Here is a 21,609-nt window from a genome sequence, read left to right as displayed (position 1 = left end):
TGACCACCGCATCACACTGCTGACTCATGTTTAGCCTGCAGTCAACCAGCACCCCGAGGTCCCTTTCATAAGTGCTGCTCTCAAGCCACTTGTCACCTAACCTGTACTTATGACAGCTATTCCTATGCCCCAAGTGCAAGACCTTGCACTTATCCACATTGAACGCCATCCTGTTGTCTCCTGCCCACTTCCATAGTCTGTCCAGATCCTTTTGGATCTGGAGTACCAGCTCCTCAGTTGTGGCCACTGCTCCAGGTTTAGTGTCATCTACGAATTTGATCAGCAGACTGTTCACGCTTTCTTCCATATCATTAATGAAAAGATTAAACAGGATCAGCCCCAGGACAGAGCCCTGGGGGACCCCGCTTGTCACTGGCCGCCATCCCGATGATTCCCCACTAATGGTTACCTTCTGCTTTCAGTCAGTCAACCATGCACTAATCCACCGGACAGTGCTTTGGTGTATCCCAAAACTCCTCAGTTTCTTCACCAGGATATCATGGGGCACTTTGTCAAAGGCCTTGCTGAAATCCAGGTAAACCACATCCACTGCATCCCCTCCATCTACCATCAACCATGGTATCCTTCTGGATAGGCTGGCTGACTTGGGAGTAGGAGGCACTGCGTGGCAGTGGTTCCGCTCCTATCTGGCTGGTTGATTCCAGAAGGTGGTGCTGGGGGACTATAGCTCTGTGTCATGGCAGCTTTGCCATGGGGTTCTGCAGGGCTCTATTTTGTCCCCCATGCTATTTAACATCTATATGAAACCACTGGGAGAGGTCATCAGGAGGTTTGGGCTGCAGAGTCATCAGTATGCTGATGATACCCAGCTCTGCCTCTCATTTACATCTGCTCCAGGTGAGGCGGTGGCTGTACTGAACCGGTGCCTGGCCGAGGTAATTGGCTGGATGAGGGCCAATAAACTGAGCCTCAGTCCAGGTAAGACAGAAGTCCTATTGGTGGGTGGTGCGGGTCTCCAGGTAGGTGATTTTGACTCAGTTCTGGATGGGGTAGCACTCCTTTAAAGGACAGGGTTCGCAGCTTGGGAGTACTCCTTGACCCAGAGCTGTCACTGGAGTTCCAGGTGGTGGTGGTGGCGGTGGCAAGGAGTGCTTTCCTACAACTTCGACTGATCCATCAGCTGCGTCTTTACCTGGATGAGCACTCCCTAGCAACAGTGATACATGCTCTGGTAACTTCCTACTTGGATTACTGCAACAGACTCTACGTGGGGCTGCCCTTGAAAATGGTCCGGATACTTCAATTGGTACAAAATAGAGCTGCCAGGCTGCTGATGGGGACCAGTCATTACTCTCACATAATGCTGGTCCTCTACCAGCTCCACTGTCTTCCAGTTGAACTCCGGGCCCAATTCAAGGTGCTGGTTTTGACCTATAAAGCCCTAAACGGCTTGGGACCTGAATACCTGAAGGAACGTCTGCTTCCTTTTATGCCCTCACACCCCTTAAGATCTATGGGAGAAGCCCTACTCCGGGAACCCTCTCTAAGAGAGGTAGAAAGGACATGTACTCGGAGTAGGGCCTTCTCTTCTGTGGCGCCCAGACTCTGGAATGTACTTCCCAGAGAGGTATGCCTGGCGCCTTTATACTCTTTTCGGCGCCAGGCCAAAACCTTTTTTTATCGTTATTTTAAAAATTAGCATTTTTAGTGGTTCACAGTCACTTTTGATTTGATTTATCTGTATTGGTTTATAGTAATTTTATTGCACTGTTTTATTGTTTTTATGACTATTGGTTTTAATCTTGTAAGCCGTCCTGACACGCGATAGTGAAGGACGGCATATGAATGTTTTAAACAAACAAACCATTCACTACAGCATCTCAGTCTTGTTTGGATTGTGTTTCAGTGTGTTAGCCCTCATCCAGTCTCTTACACCAGGCACATCCCAATCCAAACCTTACTTGATGAAAATGAAAAGGCACACTGGTGACAGTGCATTCCAAAACTTCAGATTACTTCACTTGGTGGTTTAATGTAGATGTTAAATTGCATGGGAGGACAAAACTGTTGCTTGAAGAACCCCATCCTGGAGAATCCGCAGGAGTGTACAGCATTTCCCAAGGAGCACCTTCTGGAGCCATCTGAATAGGCGGACAACCATTGCAATGCATTACCTTGCACTCCAGCTCAGACAGTTGTCACAGAAGGATATCATGTCCGATGCTACTGAGACATCAAGGAGAACCAACAAGGTCACACTCTCCATCTCTTGCCCAACATAGGTCACCATACAAGATGAGCAAAGCTATTTTGATGCCAACATCAGACCTGAGCCTGACTGAAATGGACCCAGGTAATCAGTCTTATCCAAGAATCTGGCCAGTTTGGCTATCACCTACTCAAGGACTTTGACAGGAAATTAACATTTGCCACTAATCTAAATCTTCTAGGCCCAGGGAAAATTTCTTCAGGAGTGGTCTCACTGCTGCTCTTTTTCAGACATTTCAGGCCCACTCCCTCCTGCAGGGAGGAATTAATCACTTCATTGGCCCAACAGGCTGTTCCTTTCTTGCAAGCTTTTATAAGCCAAGAGGGGAAAGGATGTAATGCAGAAAGTGGTTGCTTGAGGCCATCCAAGCATCTTGTCAATGCCCTCAAGCTGTATCAACTGAAAGCCGTCCAAGAAAATTGTTCAAGACATGCTCGGGGTACCTGACTGATCCCCATACTATAATGCTGGAGTCAAAGTAGTCTCAGCAGGTGGAAGAGCTTTTAACTTGGAAGTACTGTTTGATCTAAAAGCTCTTCCTGGCATTAAGTCAGAAGACTTGGAATCATGGAGGGTCCTTGGCCCGGAGCTGTTGCACTCCTGTGTTAGCTCACTTGACTGTGACCAATGTGAATATCTTACCAATGCTTGTTGATATTCCAGAATTGCGAGAGAGAGAGAGAGAGAGAGAGAGAGAGAGAGAGAGAGAGAGAGAGAGAGAGAGAGAGAGAGAGAGAGGTTCCATCAGTTCTGAGCCCCTCTTTTTATACCCAATGGCAACCCTGATGCTCAGAGGAAAAAAATCAAGAGGTACCTTAAAACAGGAATCAATAGTTTGAATCTAGTTGTGTTGAACCACTATCACAGCTGGAGGGACAGGCGGGGCGGGGGGGCAGTTCTTGCTTTCAAAGCCTTTGATCCTGCAGTGGGCTGTGCTCCTGCTGCCACTGCATTGCTGCATTTGGTGGTAAACAAGAAGATTGGCAGTTTGCTGTCCAATTCTGGTGGCAAAAACTATGAAACACTAACAAGGCCAAATTTAGCTTGTTCTCAGTGGAAGACATCAAATCCAGTTAAGTTTAAAGAAAAGTATGCAGGCTAGGCATTCCTTAAGGCTGAGTCATTACCGTAAGTATAATGCATGAGATGATATAGTATGAAGCAGCGAGGTGGAGCGACTCAGCCTTGGGATGGCAGTGAAAGATGCATGGCTCACAGAGCATCGAGATCTTCAATTAAATACTGTAATGGCATGCTGCTGTGTTTCTAGCCCTGCAGTTTGAGCAGGCAGCAATGAATTTTAGTAGAACATGGTTTTGGTCAGGTGAAGAATACGTCTATTTCATGTAAATTAATTTCATGTAAAAAGAGAAGGTGGTCAGCTATTAATACTTTATTATTCAGCAGTCCTGGGAATGCAAACTATAGAATATTCTCTTTTACAATGAGAAACAAGAACAAACTTGCATACAAAATGTTAAAAGTTCAAAGCAATATTATGGATCACTTAGCTTTAAAAAACATTTTCATACATTCCAGCTGATTGAATGTTATCAATCTGGCCTAGTGGTTCTTCCTGGTTAGAACAAAAAATGTATTTTCACTTTGATAGAGAACCCATCTTTTAGCTTTGCATGCAATTTTTAAGCCAAATTAAGGTTACAGCTTAAAGTTTACTTGTTAGGAAACACATTCTGCTGAATTAATCCAGAATTATTTCTTATCAAGCATGTTCAGGATCGCTCTTTCATAGTTCTCTGTCATCAGATCTTAAGCATGGAGGAACACCATTCTGAGAGTTTTTACCAGAGAGGGGTATATAAATGCTTTAAATAAATAAATAAAATTAAGGTGCTCACTGGCCTTTTATGCACATTTACATACAAGACACACTGTACACGATAGATAAGCATGTGTCCCCCTTCACCACCTAATGAGAAGGAACAAGTCACTGGAGAAGACCCTGATGCTGGGAACAATTGAGGGCAAAAGGAGATGGGGAGGGCAGAGGATATGGTGGCCAAATGGAATCACTGGGGCAGTGGGTATGGGCTTGCGTGGACTTAGAGGGATGGTGGAGGACAGGAGAGCCTTGAGGAATGTTGTCCATGGGATCGTGATGGGTTGGGCATGACTGTGACTAAACAATAAAGTCCCCCTTCACAATTTAAGGAATCAAAGAGGAGTGAAATGCACATGAACAAGACTTTCAGAAGTGATCCCTAAGACAGAGCTGAGATGATCTGCTACCACAGACAGGTCCTGGACATTAGGGCCTAATCCTATGTGCAGGGACAAGTTAAAGCACAAATCAATTTCACCCCATCTCCACATACACGAACCCATTCCCACAGCTGGTACGCAAGAAGTATCTACATGTGGCTCATAACCTTATCTAAGGTGGCCCACACACGTGGCCATCACCATTTTTAAGCCTGCTGAGAAATGGAATGACGGAAAGCAAATGTAAAGAACACAGCTTATATTGAAGTTAATACCTGTACAGTTCTGGCAAGTGCCGCTTGGGTGGGGAGTACAGTGGGGAGAAAAACTATTGAGAAAAACTTCAGCACAACTATTGGCACTCTACTGCATCCTTTTTCCAGAATTCTAAAACAACCTGCATCTGGTAATAATTGCTCAACCATGAAAGCATAAATCTGTAGTAATTAATATAATTAATTGAAATAAATTAATACAATAAATAAAAAGCAAAGAGCCCAAGCTGGAAGCTTGTCCAATTGCACAGAGAGGCTGGAAAAGAAAAGGAGGAATGCTTACTTGAGGTGCAAGCCTATGCATGTAACAGACCGGAAGAAAGTACTACAACTCCCAATATTCTTCAATTTGCCATTTTGGCTGGAGAATGCTGGGAAGATACTTTTTCTGTCTAAAAAGGCATAGGATTACACCCTTCGTTTTTCCTGACTGACCTGGCATTTCTTGGAATAACTTGATTTTAAATATAATTCTGCATTCTCATTCTTTCACTCATTTCTTTCTTTAAAAAATATTAACTTTTCGAGAATCTTGCTAGACATAAGGCAACAACAAATTAAATACACGATTAATCCCTGCCGAAAAAAACTGCAGCGATTCAAGATAGGGCGAGCCTTTCTTTCGTAAGGCTGCCATATCGGTCGTCCTGGCATCGGAAAGCGCTGCCAACTTCGTGCCCGGATCGCAGCCCGCTCCCCGACCCCCCGCGCCTGGCCGCACGGGCTCGCTCCTGCTCCGCTCGCCCGCTGCACCCGGCACTGCGCGCCTGCCGTGCCGGTGGGGCGGAGCCGCCGGGGCGGGAGCGCAGGAGTGGGCGCGCCGGGGAGCGCCGAGAGTCCTGCCTGACTGGCGGAGACCTGCTAGCGGCGCAGGTGGCGAGCAGGAAGCGGGCCGGGCGCGCCCCTCCACCGCGGGAGTTCGGCAAAGCGCGGGCGCCGCGCACAGACGGGCGCGGCCGTGCGGGCTTAACGGGCACAAACGCCCAGGCGGTGCTGGCCGGGCGGGGGTCTTCATCGGCATTTTCTTCCCCCCGGATAGGAGCACGGGCGGCCGGGGGAAGGACCGTCCCGGATCGAGGCTCAGCAGGCGTACCTTTCCGCCACTTTTTCGCCGTGTTTGCCTGGAAACCTAACCTGCCCTGCCCTCCTCGACGGTGCCACTTTCTCCATCCGCCTGCTCCCTGAATGAGGTAATTCGTAGTTTTTATATTTCTCGGCAGTCTGTCCACTCTCTACAGGGTCAGTCTGGTAGTCTAATGAGCTTTTGCAGGTGGAGGTGAGGGTGGACGGGCACCTTGAAATCCAAACCTGAAGTGCCAGCAGAATCTGGACAGCGTGGCTGTCGCTGGATTACGCCCCGTTTGGGCAGCGCAGATTGAGCTCTCGGCATCTGACAGGCAGGTCCCGCGCATTTTTTGTTCAGGGGCAAGCCATAGCGGAGCTCGGTGTACACCTGGGTAGGACTGTTTCTTGGCCATGTTAATATTCTGAGCCAGACTGCACTCAAAGGACGCGCAGTCAAGTCTCAATCTGAGAACGTTCTTTCTGGGCTTGTAGAGAAATAGTATTTATATTGTGCAAGCCATGTGCATGATGCTTCTTCCTCACCTGGTGCCTTGCAGATGTTTTGGATATCTGTTCTGTTCAGTCCCAGTGGCCAGGACTACCAGGAGTTGTTGTGTGGAATACTTGGAGAACAGCATTTTGAGGAAAGCTGGTATGGCAGCATATTGGACTGCTGGGAAGACTTGGGTTCACATTTGTGCCTGCCATGAAGCCCAGTGTGACTTTGGACCAGGCACTTGCTCTCAGCCTAAGCTACCTTACAGGGTTGTCAGGATAAAATGGTGGATGCAACACTTGCCTTGCCACACTTGTTGGAAACACATACTGAAGTAAATCTTAACAAGTAAGAGTCTGGTTTGGGGAACTGGGGTCAGGACTAACTCCCCAGAGCCTTTTAAAAAGCAGGGTCAGTTTTATGTCATCTGTGCCAGTGAACACTGCTAGTATCCGTAAAAATGCCATTCTCTCATCGCCAAGGTAGTGCAGCTTGTCCTGAGGGTGCATCTGGGATTGGAGGCGTTGCCAGGTCCAAGAATATGGCTTTCAGGGAAGCTTCGATTCTTGGGTGACTCCTTTCCTTATAGGAACCTTTTGAACCTTGAGCACGTGATGCTTGTGTCTGAAACTGGAATGGCTGGAAGGAAGTGGAGGTAATCAGGGTAATGTGTCACTGGGTAACTGATTCAGATCAGTGGAAGGATGGGGCATGTGTCAGCAAGGTGACTCAGCCACACACTACACACCATGCGGTGACCAGATTTCATCCTGGAGGGAATGAGTTCACTGCAGAAGTGGAGATGTGCCTTTGCTTCTGATGCTCCTGGGGTGCTGTTTTAGGATCTCAAGGAGGAAGATAGGCATGGCATATGCAACAGCCTGCTCCTGGATATATTCAGTATTCTGTTAAGTGTGTGAGGAGCCCGGTGTATCTGAGGAGCATTTCATGTGGTTGTACATGAGGTTTCCAAATCACCCAAGATTTGACATGTCTCTCAGGAAAGAGCATGTCTGGTAGGACTTCCTGAAAGGTGTGGCTGCTAGGGATTGGGTCCACCCAAGTGTCTTCCTAGCACCTGCTCATGCTAAGCGGCTGCTGCTGTTATTGCTCCCGTGTCAGGAACAGCGTTCTGGCCGGGAGAGGAGCATTTCCTCTCCATTGTTTGCCTCATCCCGTCTCCCAGTGTGTTGATTCCGGTTAGTGGAGCTACCAGAGTGACTGCTATCGATAGCCTGACAGAAACAAAGTTGGCTCTGTGCATGTGTGTGTGCGCATGGCAGTGTGTACATTTGTGGAGGGGAGCCATAACTTGGGCTACCTGTATTCACACCTGCCTAGCAAGGACTAGCCTTTGGATAGCTTTTGTCTGAGATCAAACAAAAGTTTGTACCTCTTCTCTTGCTTTTTGGTAACAAGCCAATGGCATTCCACACAAACAATTCAGGGCACAAGCTAGTTCATCCAGCTATTCTTTCCCAAGCATTCCAGCATGATGGCTCAGACCTGGGAGCTTTGCTTGGCTGGAGCCACTTTTGCTGAATGAGATTAGACTGAAAGAGTTGATCCTGAAAAATGGATTATGGCTGTAGCAAAACCATAGCCAAGACCATTCACATTTCCCAGCACATCTCTCCTGTTTTCCCACTTTTCCTTATCCTATTCATAACTTTTGTCAGGCTTTTACCAATTCCCTGGGGTTCATTTCTAAAGGCATTTATATCCTCATAGCAATGTTTGTCTCCCACGACCAGGGAGTTCAGATGGGACTTCTGCTTTTTTTTTTTAAACACACTTTTGTGACATATTTTGTGATTTCCTCACTCATTGGGTACTTAATTTGAATCTTGTCATCACGGTTCCTGTCCCTTTAAAAGGAAATGTTTTCTTAGGCCGTGGGATCAGAGGCTGAGTTAAATGTCCTGTTCTGAGCAAGAAGACATCTGTTGCTGGAAGGCTCAGGGAGACATATGCTACTGAAGGTTCTTTTCCCCCGAAGAAGGTATGTTGCACCTGCTGCTTGCTTATTTTACTTTTAATTCTTAAAATTAGCTTTTTTTATTCTTAAAATGTAGTTCTCCCTCCTTCAGGAACACAACAAATCTTTGCAGTAACTTGCTTGTAGATATATGTGAGAGCTTGTGAGGTAACTTGTGCTCTGGGTTTAGTTTGGCAGGGGGCTGGGTCTCCTTGTTGACTTTCTCTGGGATTTCTCTGGCCCTTCCTCTTTGGAGAAGTTTCTCAGCATTAAGAAAAGAATGTCATTTGATTATTTCCTTTAGCAGAGATGAATGTGTATAAATACATATGAAGGATGTTAAACACTGGGTTTTTAAAAAGGTTTAATGAAATTGAAAACAAAATTTGATGTAAAGGCAGGAAGGGCCCAGTCCACAGGACACTCCTTCGCTGCTCCAATTTTAAGGTCTATCTGGATTCTGCCATAATTTTTCTCTGAACAAAAGGTTTTTGGGTGGGATAGATATATTCCAGTATCACTGGGAAGCAGTGGGAGATGGTAATCTTGTTTTTGTTTTGAAGTATGAAAAATTATGGTTAAAAATGTTGGAATTCTTTATTTTACCCCACTGCATTATGGGATCCCTTGTGGAGCTTCCATATTGTTAGATAAGATATAAGGGAAAAATCTCGATCTATAAAGAAGTTGTGAATTGGCGCTCTTTTCCCAATTTCTATGACGTTGAATAGTGTTTATATATTGCATATGAGAAACAATGACTTGATATACATGTAACATTAACCCAGGATTTATTTATAGGTTGTTGAATTCCAGGTTGTTGTAATGAGCAAACCCAACTGTGTTAGCATATCCAGAAAGATAACCAATGGAGCTAGTTTAGACTATCAAACAGCCACTTGTAGCCATTTTAAATGCTTAAGCTTTTTGTGTCATTTTGTGAAACCTATGGCCCATTTTAGGATTATATGAGGACTGTTTAACCCTCACACTACCAACTTGCACCAGATCCAGATGACCCATGTTAATTTTGCAATCTAGGTCACAGTTTGTTGTTGCAATGTGAACTTTGGGTTGTTTAAACCATGATTTGTCATTATGTGTGAACCCAGAACCATGAGTGGTTTGTGGGTCATTTCACTAGGCTACAGAGGCAGAGAAAAAGAGCAATAAAAAACAAACAAACTCAGCCACTGTAACATGTCAGTGCTAGCATGTTGCAAGGCATTTTGTGATACAGAGAGAGAGCAGGAGGAGGAGGAGGGAAGCAAACAACCCAGAATTTGAGAAAATAAACCTCATTGTTTTGATTGACTGCCAGAAAAATCCAGGGTAGGCCAAGCCATTAACTATTTTTTCTAATATGGTCAATCTGATAGGATTTTTATAGTCTATATAAAGTAGATAAGAATGGCATGAACTATAGAGGCGATTCTAGGGTGTTCTGGTGCTAGCAAAAATACTTTCTGAAACCATTGTTTTGTTGCATGTCTATCTAACAGTTCTTTTGACCTGCAGCAAATGACCTAAACAGGCAAATGCAGGCTTTCAGTCATGGATTGCATAAGCTGCTTCAATGATTTGCCAGTGTGAAATGCAAGATGAGTCCTGCTGGACCCAGTCAGTCCAGCATCCAGTTTTTAGCAATCACTAGCCACAACTTCTGGGATTCCTACAGGTAGGGCAGCCCTTTCCCAGCAACTCATACTCTTTGAAAATAGATACCTAATGGCCAATGATAGGCCTGTCCTCCGTGGGTTTGCCTTTTAAGGCCATTGAACCTAGTGGATACAGGGTTGGGTTGTGATTTTGAATCCCCTCTTAGCCACAAGACCCGCTGAACCCATGCTTTTTCTGCCAAATCGATTTCACAGAAATAATTTGGACATGAATCGAGGTAATAACAGTGCAGCTGCTATAGGGTCAATTTAAATTGGTGGGGGCCTGAGACAGGGTTCTTGCTGAAGAATTAAACAAGGACACTTCCTCATCAGAACAAAAGGTTGTTGACTGAAAGCAGCAGTGCTGGCAAGTGGAAAGGCTTTGCAGGATTTTGGAGGCATGCATATGCAGTGCGCTTTAAGCATTTGGCTTTCTGGGCAGATCTGCCTGGCCTCCCTGGCTTCCTCAGAACAAGGGCGATGGCAGCATATTACTAACATGGAAGGCGATTTTACCTGAGAAATGTGGACAGGCCCATTTGGCTGGATTTGTAGCATACCTTTTGCCTTACACCTCTTCATCCTGTTTGGAAGACTGTCCAGCTTCTGTTTCCTGCCCCTCATGTTAATGGTTAACTCCATTCCAGGCAAACAACTGTCTAGCTTCAAGTGGCTGCCGCGCTGGGAAGTCCTCCTCCTTGATCTCTTGCAGCTCAAGGAGGGCGCGGGGGGCACAACTCCAACTGCTCAGTCCAGGTGTCATGCCCAACATCCTCTGTGGTGGCATGATGGGATTCCGAGTGTTGCAGCCTGGGCTTTTTGAGGTGCACATAAATGCCCTTGTCAGCAGTTTCTGACTGGAGCGTGAGAGTAATGTTAACACGAGTCTCAAGTTTGGAGATGATTTGGCTGTATTCCCTTGACCGTTGACTAGAGCTGGGCATCTTAACAGATTCCCATCCCTGATCCTTGGCAGTGGCCCAGCAATTGGATTATTTTAAAATCAGAGTCAGGGTTTTAGGGCTGTCTCTCCATAGCAACCTCCTCCAATGTTGTGCCTTCTGGATGTTTTGGATTACAACTCCCATCAATCTCAGCCATCCTGGCCAAAAGTCAGAGTAATGGGAATGATTCAATGCAAGTTTAGGAAAGCAGTTCCCTGTCTCTCTCTCTCTCTCTCCCTCTCCCCCTCCCCCCCCTCTCTCTCTCTCTCCCTCTCTCTCTCTCTCTCTTTCTCTTTCTCTTTCTCTCAAATTTATTTCATTTATATACTCTCTTAAATTTATTTCATTTATATACTGCCAAATAGCCAAAGCTCTCTGGTTGGTTAATAAAGTTCATAAGATATAATACATAATGTGGATACAATTCAAACAGCATAACATTTCTATACTCTCTACATTATTATGCATGTGAATTGTGTGTGCCCGTGTGAGCAGAATGGAACAGAATGGAAGGCTGACAATACTTTCATACTGGATTGTTGAGCCCAGAATTGTTGGTTATGGGTGTCACATGCTGGAATTTTGTATATAGTACAGGGTTTTGTACGATTTGGGTTTCTGCCTTTTCAAACTGAATATAGTCATGTTTACTCTGAGTCACTGGTCTTTATTATATTGCTTCAAAGTGTCTGTCTGTGCTTTTACACATGCAAATTTGAATATCCTACTTTTCCTGAAAGGAGCACAAGGCAACAAGCCTAGTTGCCCCCTCCCCATCTCACAGCATCCTTGCAGGGAACTAGGTTATGCTGACAAGGACTGGCTGACTGAAGGCTGCCCACTGAGCTGCATGACTGAGCAGGAATTTAGTCCTTTAATGACCTCCTCACACTAGTATCAGCTGATGCCCGCTCTGCAGCAATCTGTAGGCAGCTATTTCTAGTGAATGTCATGGTATTTTGTGTATCTGACTTGCTTAACTCCAGAGATTTGAAGGGTTAAGGGGAAAAATGGGGTAGGGGATAGGAAAAACAGGGAGGAAACTTTTTTCCATGTTTTCCAGAAATTTTTGCAAATAAACCATTGTTTTTTTAAAAAATCCAATTTTCTCAGTTCCACCCCCACCCAAAGCCTTCACACTTCTTGTTTCCTTGTTTTTTGTTTTGCTTTGTTTTTTCCAATGAAAAATACAGCATGCTAGGAGGGCTCATTGCCCGGAACTCTGGAGAGCTCCAGTCCTGCTGGTAATTTCTGATCTCTCTTGACTTCTGCAGAAGAACATGAAATTGGCCAGTGAGAAACTCAGGAAGGAGCTGGAGGAAGAGCTGAAACTTGGCACGGAGCAGCTGTGCAGCCATGCCTGGTACCATGGCTGTTTGCCACGGCAGGTAAGAGCCCATAGAGGGCATGGAAAGGGGAGGGGGTTTTAGGCCTATTTATTCTCCAATTGGACTTCCTCACCCTCCAAAAACAGACCAAGAACTCCTGGCATTCCTGTCTATTTGCCAAGTCAGCTGGGCAGATGGGAGCTGAGATCCAAAACCTCTGGAGAGCATCCAGTTCAGAAAGACAACCATCCTATTTGTGCCTGATTTGTGTGGGAGGCTCCTCAGTGGTGGCATTTGTCGGGCCTTCCCTACCCAGCATGGATCTTTCCACCATGAGGATCTGTCTTAATGCTCTCCACCTCTTCCAGAGTCCTGGCAAGCGCTTCATCATACTGGGTAGTGGGATTTGAGAAGGGGCATAGAGCTATAAAGGGATACGGGGCTGTACCTCCAGACGTACAGAGTTGTAATGACAGCTTGTTCTGATTGGAGCAGGAAGAGAAGCTGTTGCACTTGCTGTGGATAAGGGACTGTTGCAGCAGTCAGAGGTACCAGAGGCCTACACTGTGCCTGGCAAAGTGTCGAATCTAAGTGATTCTTGGTGTCTCTCTCCACTCACTGCTTGGATCAGCCTTTCAAAACCTGGTGCTGTCCAGAAGCTCTGCACTGCAGCACCCATGCTGGCTGGGGGATGCTGTGAGTTGTAATACAGCATATCTGGAGTGCTCTTAGGTTGGGGATCGTTCTCTTCAGTGCTGCTCCTTCACCTGCTAGGGACTTTCCACCTTGTTCCCACACATCACCTACCCCTTCTCCCCCTCTTTCCCCTTCTGGCCGTAGGAGGCAGAGTCCTTGCTGCAGGACGAGGGAGAATTCCTGATCCGTGACTCCCGGTCCAGCCCAGGGGACTATGTCCTGACCTGCTGCTGGCGAGGGCAGGCCCTGCACTTCAAGATCATCCGGGTGGTGCTCCGCCCACGGAAGGGCTATTCCCGCACCCTCTTCCAGTTCGAACAGGAGCAGTTTGTCAGTGTGCCCGCTCTGGTGCGCTTCTACGTGGGCAACCGGAAGGCCATCTCAGACGACTCGGGAGCTGTGGTGTCCCAGCCGGTCAACAGACATGTGCCGCTTCGCTGGCTGGAGGAGCATTATGGCAACACTGGCCAAGGAGCAGCCAAGGAGGAAGTGGTCCCTGTTCGAAGGCTTCGCTTTCCTGCAGCCACGGCTGGAGAGGAGATGGGCGAGGGAAACTTGCTCCGGTGAGAGAACAATGTTCATGGAGCTGCAGCAGGGCTAGCAGTTCAGGCAGTGGTCCCCAGCCTTTTTGGCTTGGTGGGCACACTTGAAATTTTGAGAGTTACATGGGTGCTCTCACAGATGGGCTGCCATGGAAGGTGTGGCCACTGGTGGAACTCTCATTTCCCAGAAGGCAGTGAGAGAAAGTAACTTCTCCAGGAGACTTAAATACAAGGCTGAGGCGGGGACTGAGCTCCAAAACCCAGAAGCCCTCTTCCTAACTCAATAAAGATGGTGCAGGAGTGCAGCACTGTTAAGAAATCAGAAAACCTTAAGTGTAAAAGAAGAATTAGAAAAGCCAGGGAGGCCAATGGGTGCCAAGAGAGGAGTGAGCAGCACACTGGAGAGTGCAGAAGTAGGGTTTGTGGTCTGTGGAGAATTGTTGTGTTGGGTTCAAGCTGGCCTCCTTGAGCTGTGGGTCTGGAGCAGACCAGCCAGGAAGCAGCGCCAGTGCAGTAACTGACCCTCAACCATTCCCTGATTCCCTCCAGTTGTGCCAAACCAGGGCTGGGTATTCCTCCATGAATGGACTTGCAAGGAGAAAGCACCTTCCTTGCCCTCCCTTCTGCCTAGTTTGAGAGAAACATGGGAACAGCTCTTCCAGGTGCTGTGGCTTGTGAACTGTCTTTGGCCTGAGCCAGGTCACCTCCAAAATCCTCCGTCTGAGGTCTGCGTGTGAGTTTCAGGCTGAGCCCAGCTTCCACTCATTCTTCAGAACAATGGGCGTTTGTGGATTGGAATGGTTTCACCGGTTCTCTCTCTTTTTTTCTTCCCTTCCCAGAACAAAAGATCGCAGTGGAAGTGACCCCAGTAGCCTGGACCAGGTGGGCCAGAGACCTTCCTTGCATGGAGCCCAGTCAGACAGCAACCTGCTGACAGGTGAGAGTGGCGGGCAGAGGGGGCTCAAAATGTGCAAGGCGGCACCAGGTACCTTCTGTCTGTGACAGCCAGAGAGAGCCAGTGAAGCTTCAGCTTCTCTCTGTGTATAATGAGGTTGTTGTGAGACCTAAAGATCTGGGCTGCTGCGCTTTCCTAAAAATGGCTAAGGAGGAAAGGTACTGTGACTTTCTAGGGCAACTGGGTTCATTGTCTAATCATTCCAGTAATTCCTTCATCCAGACACACCTGATATCCACCCAAACCTGAGCAGGGAGACCCTGGCGTGTGAGCAGAACAGCAGTGAGTTCCAGCAAGAGATGTAGAAGTTGGCATGAGGTGGGGAGAGTAGAATAATTTGGGCCCTGCCACACCTTTGAAATTTTTTAGCTGCAAAGGCCCGGCTTTCCAACCAAAGGGGTTGAACAGGTTTGGCTTAGAGGAAGGGTGTGGCAGCACATGCCCCATGCCGTCCATGGTAGCATTTCTGCCAGTTTCCTGCTCATAGTGGTGCTTGCTGTCTTCCCCCACACCTCCTGTTGACTTTCCCCCTCCCCTGTAGCATGCCCTGCCCTGCCCCAGGCAAAAGGGACAGAGTTCCTTTTCCTTTTCCCTCCCTCCCTTCCTCTCTCTCTGGCACAGTGTTTTAATTTTTTTAAAACATTATGATTAACTGCCAAAAAGAGAGAGGAAAAAAAGAGAAAAGAATTACTTTTGAGCAGATTTACACTAGTTTTTTTTAAACAACCACCAACCACAGTTCAGAGTCAGTGAAATGGCATGCCACTTAAATGTACATATATCATATTAGCAAGTTTTGCTGAAAAATTATTTGCTCTGACTGTAGCATTTGAGATTTCCAAGATAGGCCCCCTCACCTACTGTCTTTGTTATTGCGTCTGGAAGTAATAGAAGAGGAGTGTGACAACATCAGACTGGGGAAAGTGCACACGCATGGTTTTGTCCCAAATGACACTTGAGCCAGCCAGTAGGGTAGGCTCATTCAGCCCCGCTGTAGGCCAAAGTTGCGTACTTAGATATTTGATGATTATCCAAGCTTTGAGAGGACTAATGTGTATGGGCAGGATTTAACGGGAGATGAGGTTGGATGGAATGTGGAAAATACTTGCTGCCACCCAAATTAATTCCAGCTCTTTCTTCGGGTGCCAGGTAGCCCAGAGGCCTTGCTCGGAACCCAAGACCAGATCCAGCCTCCGCCCTTGTCCCCTGCCTTCCGTACGGGCAGCGACCCTGTGCTACGGCCAAACACCGCTTTGCCTCATCCTCTGGGAGGTCCGGCGTTGAGTGGCTCTGAGGGCCAGCTGCATTCCAAAGCACCCCCCAAGCCACTGAGGGCTCCGTCCATGCTGGGGAGCGACTACTGTGAACTGGTCCCCAAGGCCCCTGAGGGCCCTCGCACCCATGTGGAACGCCTGCAGACAGAAGAGAGGTGGCGTGGCCGGGCCCGCATCACAGAGACTGCCTTTGGCTTCCTGGACTCCAATGAGGCCCCTTCCCCCCCGCCCCCACAGGGGGATGCTGAGGAGGAGGAGCAGGGGTTTGAGCGGCCTTTGCTGGAGGCGGCCTCCTCCTTCCAGCCTTGCCATTTCCACTCGCTGCTCTTGGCCCCGGGCAACAAGCCGCTGGAGCCCAGCACCCTCCGGCACCTCAAGGACATCTTCGCCCAGCATGACTGCCAGGCAACAGCCCTCCACATTCTGCAGATGGACTGCCAGGTGAGAGCGGGTGAGGAGTGGATGGTGGGATTTGTTCTTGTGACAGCCACCTGCCCCCAGGGGCATCGGCTGCTTTTGCTCCCAATTTACAGGGGATTGAGCTCTGTTCTCTGGCGCAGGCTCTTCTTCCCTGCTGCTGGGGCTGCTGGGGCGGGCATTGAGAAGAATGCCATTCTCACCTGGGAGTGGAATCTAGCAGGCTCTGCTCCTTGCTCCATCGTTCCTGGCCCAGGAGAGAGCATGAGGTAGCCAGCCCTTCTCTGCTGCAGTTATTAACATGGAGCTCCCACTGTCTTCTGTGTATTGCCTGTGCTCCCAAAGGCAACAATGCAGAGGAACAGCTTTCCTCTTTCACCCGTGAGCCTGCCACGGGTAGTGTTCGTTCTTTTAACATGCTGCATCAATCTCCACTTAAAGGCTCACAGGTTGACCATGACAAGTGCTTTTGTGCAGGCCAAGTGGACTGCCATACATCTGATGAAGTTATTCCGGAACCATGAAAATCCTTCTCTTAGTCTTCAGGGTGCCCCAGGTTTCTCTGCTTGCTATACACTACCCTTCTGGAGCACACTTATTTTTTAAGCCACATGAAACCATCAGACTGTGTAACCCAAATTGTGCTGGAGTAGGTGTGTGTGCTGGTCAGGGAACCGGAGGAAAAGAGGCAGACCACATGGTTAGCTCATTCTGTTCAGACAGAGAAAAGGCGCTTTTTTTTTTTTTTTTTTGGGCAGTTCCTCCATTTTGCAATAGTCAAATAAATGGGTGTTTGAACTGTTTCATCCTTCCCTGTTCTAGTACATTGGTGGCGAACCTGTGGCACAGGTGCCACGGCGGGCACACAGAACCCTCTCTGTCGGCACGCAAGCCAAGTCGCCCCAGCAGCTGAGCATCGGGTAACAGTGCACACAGGGGCCATGCGCATGCTTGGAAAGGAGTCGTGGCGCCAGGTGATGATGTCACGAGCCGCGACTCATTAGCCACGACTCGTCCGAGCTTTCACATGGCCGGTCAGTGCACTGCTAAAGATATATATAGATATAGATATAGATATAGATATATATTTGCTTGGACTGGCTGTGAGTTGTTTTTTCTAAACTAAAACTTCAGTTTTCAGGTTTTATTGTAGTGTTGCCACTTTGCGATGAATAAGTGGGTTTTGAGTTGCAGTTTGGGCACTTGGTCTCTAAAAGGTTCGCCATCACTGTTCTAGTAGTTCATGTTAGAACTGGGCTCCAGTGGGCTGCTTCAGGCCACAAAAGCTCTAGGCATGTTGGCCTCTCCCTCACTGGCAGTACAAATCTAACAAACTGAAAACTTGATGATTGGCTGCTCTTTTAGGATACTGAAAAGCCACCGGATACAGTGGCCTGCCTCTCCTCCTTAATGAAAGACAAGGTTTGCCCAAATTAACAGATACCTAGCCTGTGTTTCAGTCATGTACATTTTGGATCTTTGGAGAAATGGCATGTAAGCTTCTCTGGGGGGCATGGAGGGAGAGGGGGGCTGTCTCCCACTCTTTTCATATAACAAACACCTCCTCTCTTCCTAAGGCTGCAAGAATAATTGGGGTCCCCAAGGAGCAGCGGCGGGCAATGGGGGTGAACTCGGGCCTGGAACTGATAACCCTCCCACAGGGGCACCAGCTGAGGAAAGACTTGCTGGAAAGGTACTGACTTTTGGTTGTGGTTAGTGGGGCAAGGGGGACAGTTGGCAGGCTGAGGAGGGGATCCTGCAGAAGGGGAGGGCAGCAGTTCTCCCAGCTGCTTAGCCCCAGGAAACAGTGGCTTGGGATGGGTGAAGCAGCGTGCTGACAAGAGAGCTGCAAATTTTGCTAAGGATTTCCGGGGACATAGAAGCATAGAAACAGAGCGAGTCAGAAGAGGCCTCTCGGGCCATCTAGTCTGATCCCCGGCTCCAGCCGGCTCCGCTCCCGACATGCCCACCACGGGCATGTCTAGCCTGTCGTTGAACACCCTCACCGATGGGGCTCAACCACCTCCCATGGAAGCCCATTCCATACCCTCGGGGTCTTGAATGTCAGGAAGTGCTTCCTGGCATCTAAATGGAACCTTGGCTCCCTGAGCTTCACTCCGTTGCAGTGCTTTCTGCCTTCCTTTGCAGGGAAGAACAGGTCTCTACCCACCTCCGTGTGACACCCCCTCACATACCTGTATGTCGCCAGCAGATCCCCTCTGAGTCTCCTCTTCTCCAGGCTGAAGAGACCCAGTTCCCTCAGTCTCGCCTCATACAGCATCCCCTGCAAACCGGCCACCAACCTTGTGGCCCTACACTGCACTGACTCTAGCCTGGCTATATCCTTCCTGTAAAGAGGGGCCCAAAACTGAGCCCAATACTCCAGTTGCGGGTGCACCAGAGTCGTATAGAGTGGTAGTAACACCTCTCTCGATCTAGAAGCCACACTTTTGGCTATGCAACCAAGGGTGGCGTTCGCCCTCTTGACCACCGCATCACACAGCTGACTCATGTTTAGCCTGCAGTCAACCAGTACCCCAAGGTCCCTTTCACTGGTGCTGCTCTCCAGCCTGTTGTCCCCTAACAGCCACTTATGACACCCATTTCTATGCCCCAAGTGCAAGACCTTGCACTTATCCACATTGAATGCCATCCTGTTGTCTCCTGCCCACTTCCATAGTCTGTCCAGATCCTTTTGGATCTGGAGTACCTGCTCCTCAGTTGTGGACGCTGCCCTGGTTTTAGTATCCTCTGCCAATTTGATCAGCAGACTGTTCACCCCTTCTTCCATGTCATTGATTAAAAAATTAAACAGGATCAGCCTCAAGACAGAGCCCTGGGGGACCCTGCTTGTCACTGGCTGCCATCCTGATGATTCCCCACTAATGGTTACCCTCTGCTTTTGGTCTGTCAACCATGCCCTAATCCATCAGACAGTGCTTTGTTGTATCCCAAAACTCCTCAGTTTCTCAACCAGGATATCATGGGGCAGTTTGTCAAAAGCCTTGCTGAAATCCAGGTAAACCACATCCACTGCTTTCCCTCCATCTACCCACCTCGAAACCTTGTCGTAGAATTCCACAAGGTTTGTCTAGCAGGATCTGTTACTGCGGAAGCCGTGTTGTGTGGCCACCAGCTCTCTTCCCTATCTAGCATCACTAGATCGCTCAATATAAACCTTTCCATTGTTTTTCCTACAATGGACGCAAGGCTAACTGGTCTGTAATTCCCCATGTTCCTTCTACTACCCTTCTTGAAAATTGGGACCACTGATGCTACCCTCCAGTCCTCTGGAACTTCACCCATTCTCCACGAGGCCTCAAAAATGGAGGCCAGCAGGCGTGCAAGAACCCCTGCCAACTCTTGAAGTACTCTTGGGTGTAACCCATCAGGGCCTGGTGCCTTTGTAATGTCCAATGCGTGAGGAGCCCCTCGACTTCTAGGGGGGTGACTCTAATCTAAGTGCTCCTAAGTCCCCGGCCTCATCTAATCTCCCATACGGATCTCCCCCATCCTGCTTTGGGGAGAACACAGAGGCAGCTGAGTGACTTTGGGCCCGTCACAGACTCTCAGCCCAACCTACCTCACAGGGTTGTTGTTGTGGGGATAAGATGGAGGAGGAGATGTAAGCTGCCTTGAGCCCTTTGTAGGAAAAAGGCAGGATATAAATTGAAATAATAATAATAATTTAGCATCTGTGCCTGTTCCCTCGTATCAGTCACTGGATCCCCTTCCTCCTTATTTAGTGGTCCCACTACTTGTCTCCCCTTCCTCTTCCTATGCTTTTACATGCTGAAAGAAACCCTTTTTGTTGCTCTTGATATTCTTGGCAAGTCTCAGCTCGTAATCAGCCTTAGCCTTGTGAAGAATCCTTCTGTAGTGGGCCTCCTCCTCCTGGTATACCCTTTTGTCTACTTGCCTCAGTACGCATTTCCTACGGAGGATTCCTCTTTCGTCTAATCCCTCTAAACACCTCCTTTCACATCCATGACTGTGGTCTCCTTCACCTCCCTGCCTTACTAACTAGAGGTATCGTCAAGGCTTGCACCTCCAAAACCTCCCTTTTGAGTGCCATCCACCCCTCCTCAGCTCCCTTGAAGTCCCAGCTTCTAGTGCTCGACCTGCTGCACGTCCCCAGTCCCTTGATCTCAAAGCAAAGGATGGAGTGATCACTCTCATCCAGAGCTCCCCTAATCTGAACCCCATCTATCACCTCCTCCCTGTTGGTCAGGACCAAGTCAAGAATGTTCCCCCCTACCTTGCCCTCTCTCGGACCATCTGCAGGAATAACCCTCTCTCTATAGCATCGAGGAAGTGACGTGACCTGGCTGTCACCGTTGAGTGAGTCTCCCAACTAATATCAGGGAGATTGAAATCTCCCATAATTGCTGTGTCCCTCCCCTGAGATATCCTTTGAATCCAATCTGCCAGGACATTATCCAGGGTCAAGTTGACCTGGAGGGCGATAATATACCCCCACTGTCAGGTCCCTCTCCCTGTAAAAACCCCTAAGTTTCACCCAGACTGCCTCTATCTGTGCAGCATCCTATCTCCCTGCATCCTTTCCCTTCCCTGACATATAAAGCTATGCCCCTGCCCCTTTCTCTTCCTGTGCTTTCTAAACAGGTGATACCCCTCTATGTTCACATTCCATTCTTGCCTTTCATTCCCCCAAGTTTCCATGATCCCCACCAGGTCATACCCTCCTACTCCCAGGAGAGCTTCAAGCTCTTCCTACTTATTACCCAGGCTCCTAGCATTGGTGTACATGCACCTCAACTCCTTCCCACCAGTTCCTTTCTTTGGAATCCCCAGCCTCCTCCTTCCTCCCATCTTCCCTAATACCTGGCCTCTCTTTATAGGAGTCTTGTCAGTCCCTGCAGTACCTCTAAGACGCTGGTCCCAGAGCCCGGATCCTCTCCCCACACTTGTCCAGTGTGGACAAGTTTCTGGGGGGCCTGAACCCACCCCCTCCCCCCGGCTCAGTTTAAAGCCTTCTGGACAAAGCTCGCTAGAGCATCTCCAAAGGACCTTTTCCTCATCCTTGTGAGGTGCAACCTGCCCCTTGCCAGAAGTCCATTGGCAAGAAACCGGGTGCTGTGGTAGAGGAACCCGAAGTGTTCCTTCTGGCACCACACCCTAAGCCAGTCGTCCACCTCGGAGACCCTCCTGTCCCTTCCTGGCCCAAATCCCCTGACCTGTAAGATAGATGAGAAGGCCCCTTGGGCCGGTAGGTCCCTGAGTTTCTTTCCCAAGGCCTCAAAGTCCCTGGCAATCCTGACCACATCCTGCCTGGCTATGTCATTTGTCTCCACGTGGATCACCAGAAGCGGCTGGTGACCCCCAAGTGGAGCGAACAAGATGCTCCACGTTATCCTTCACATGCTGGATGTGTGCGCCTGGCAGGCAACAGACCTCCCTCGCCTCAGGGCTGGTGCGGCACACTTCTGCCTCAGTGCCCCTCAGCAGGGAGTCCCTGACGACAATCACCTGCTGCCGTCTCCTCCTGGTGGTGGTAGGCGGCC

The 21,609-nt window shown here is 48.5% G+C and overlaps 1 protein-coding gene across 2 annotated transcripts in view; it reads left to right on the top strand.

Annotated features, from left to right (window-relative positions):
- Positions 1-5,793: 5,793 nt before the first annotated feature.
- The window catches only part of SH2D3A (SH2 domain containing 3A), a 24,657-nt gene continuing 8,841 nt past the window's right edge, over positions 5,794-21,609 (top strand). The window contains exons 1-7 of one of the 2 annotated variants that reach the window (XM_044443398.1): positions 5,794-5,918; positions 8,182-8,291; positions 12,147-12,260; positions 13,041-13,459; positions 14,278-14,375; positions 15,543-16,108; positions 17,662-17,777. In XM_044443398.1, the coding sequence (XP_044299333.1) occupies positions 12,153-12,260; positions 13,041-13,459; positions 14,278-14,375; positions 15,543-16,108; positions 17,662-17,777 (1,307 nt within the window). In that variant the 5' untranslated portion in view covers positions 5,794-5,918; positions 8,182-8,291; positions 12,147-12,152. Of the gene's footprint in view, positions 5,919-8,181; positions 8,292-12,112; positions 12,261-13,040; positions 13,460-14,277; positions 14,376-15,542; positions 16,109-17,661; positions 17,778-21,609 lie in introns of those variants that run through there. The other variant, XM_044443399.1, reaches the window with a different exon arrangement.

This window comes from Varanus komodoensis, unplaced genomic scaffold, assembly GCF_004798865.1.
Source record: "Varanus komodoensis strain SLA01 unplaced genomic scaffold, ASM479886v1 scaffold42, whole genome shotgun sequence".
Classification (NCBI taxonomy): Eukaryota; Metazoa; Chordata; class Lepidosauria; order Squamata; family Varanidae; genus Varanus; species Varanus komodoensis.
This window is presented reverse-complemented; position numbering and strand designations above follow the sequence as displayed.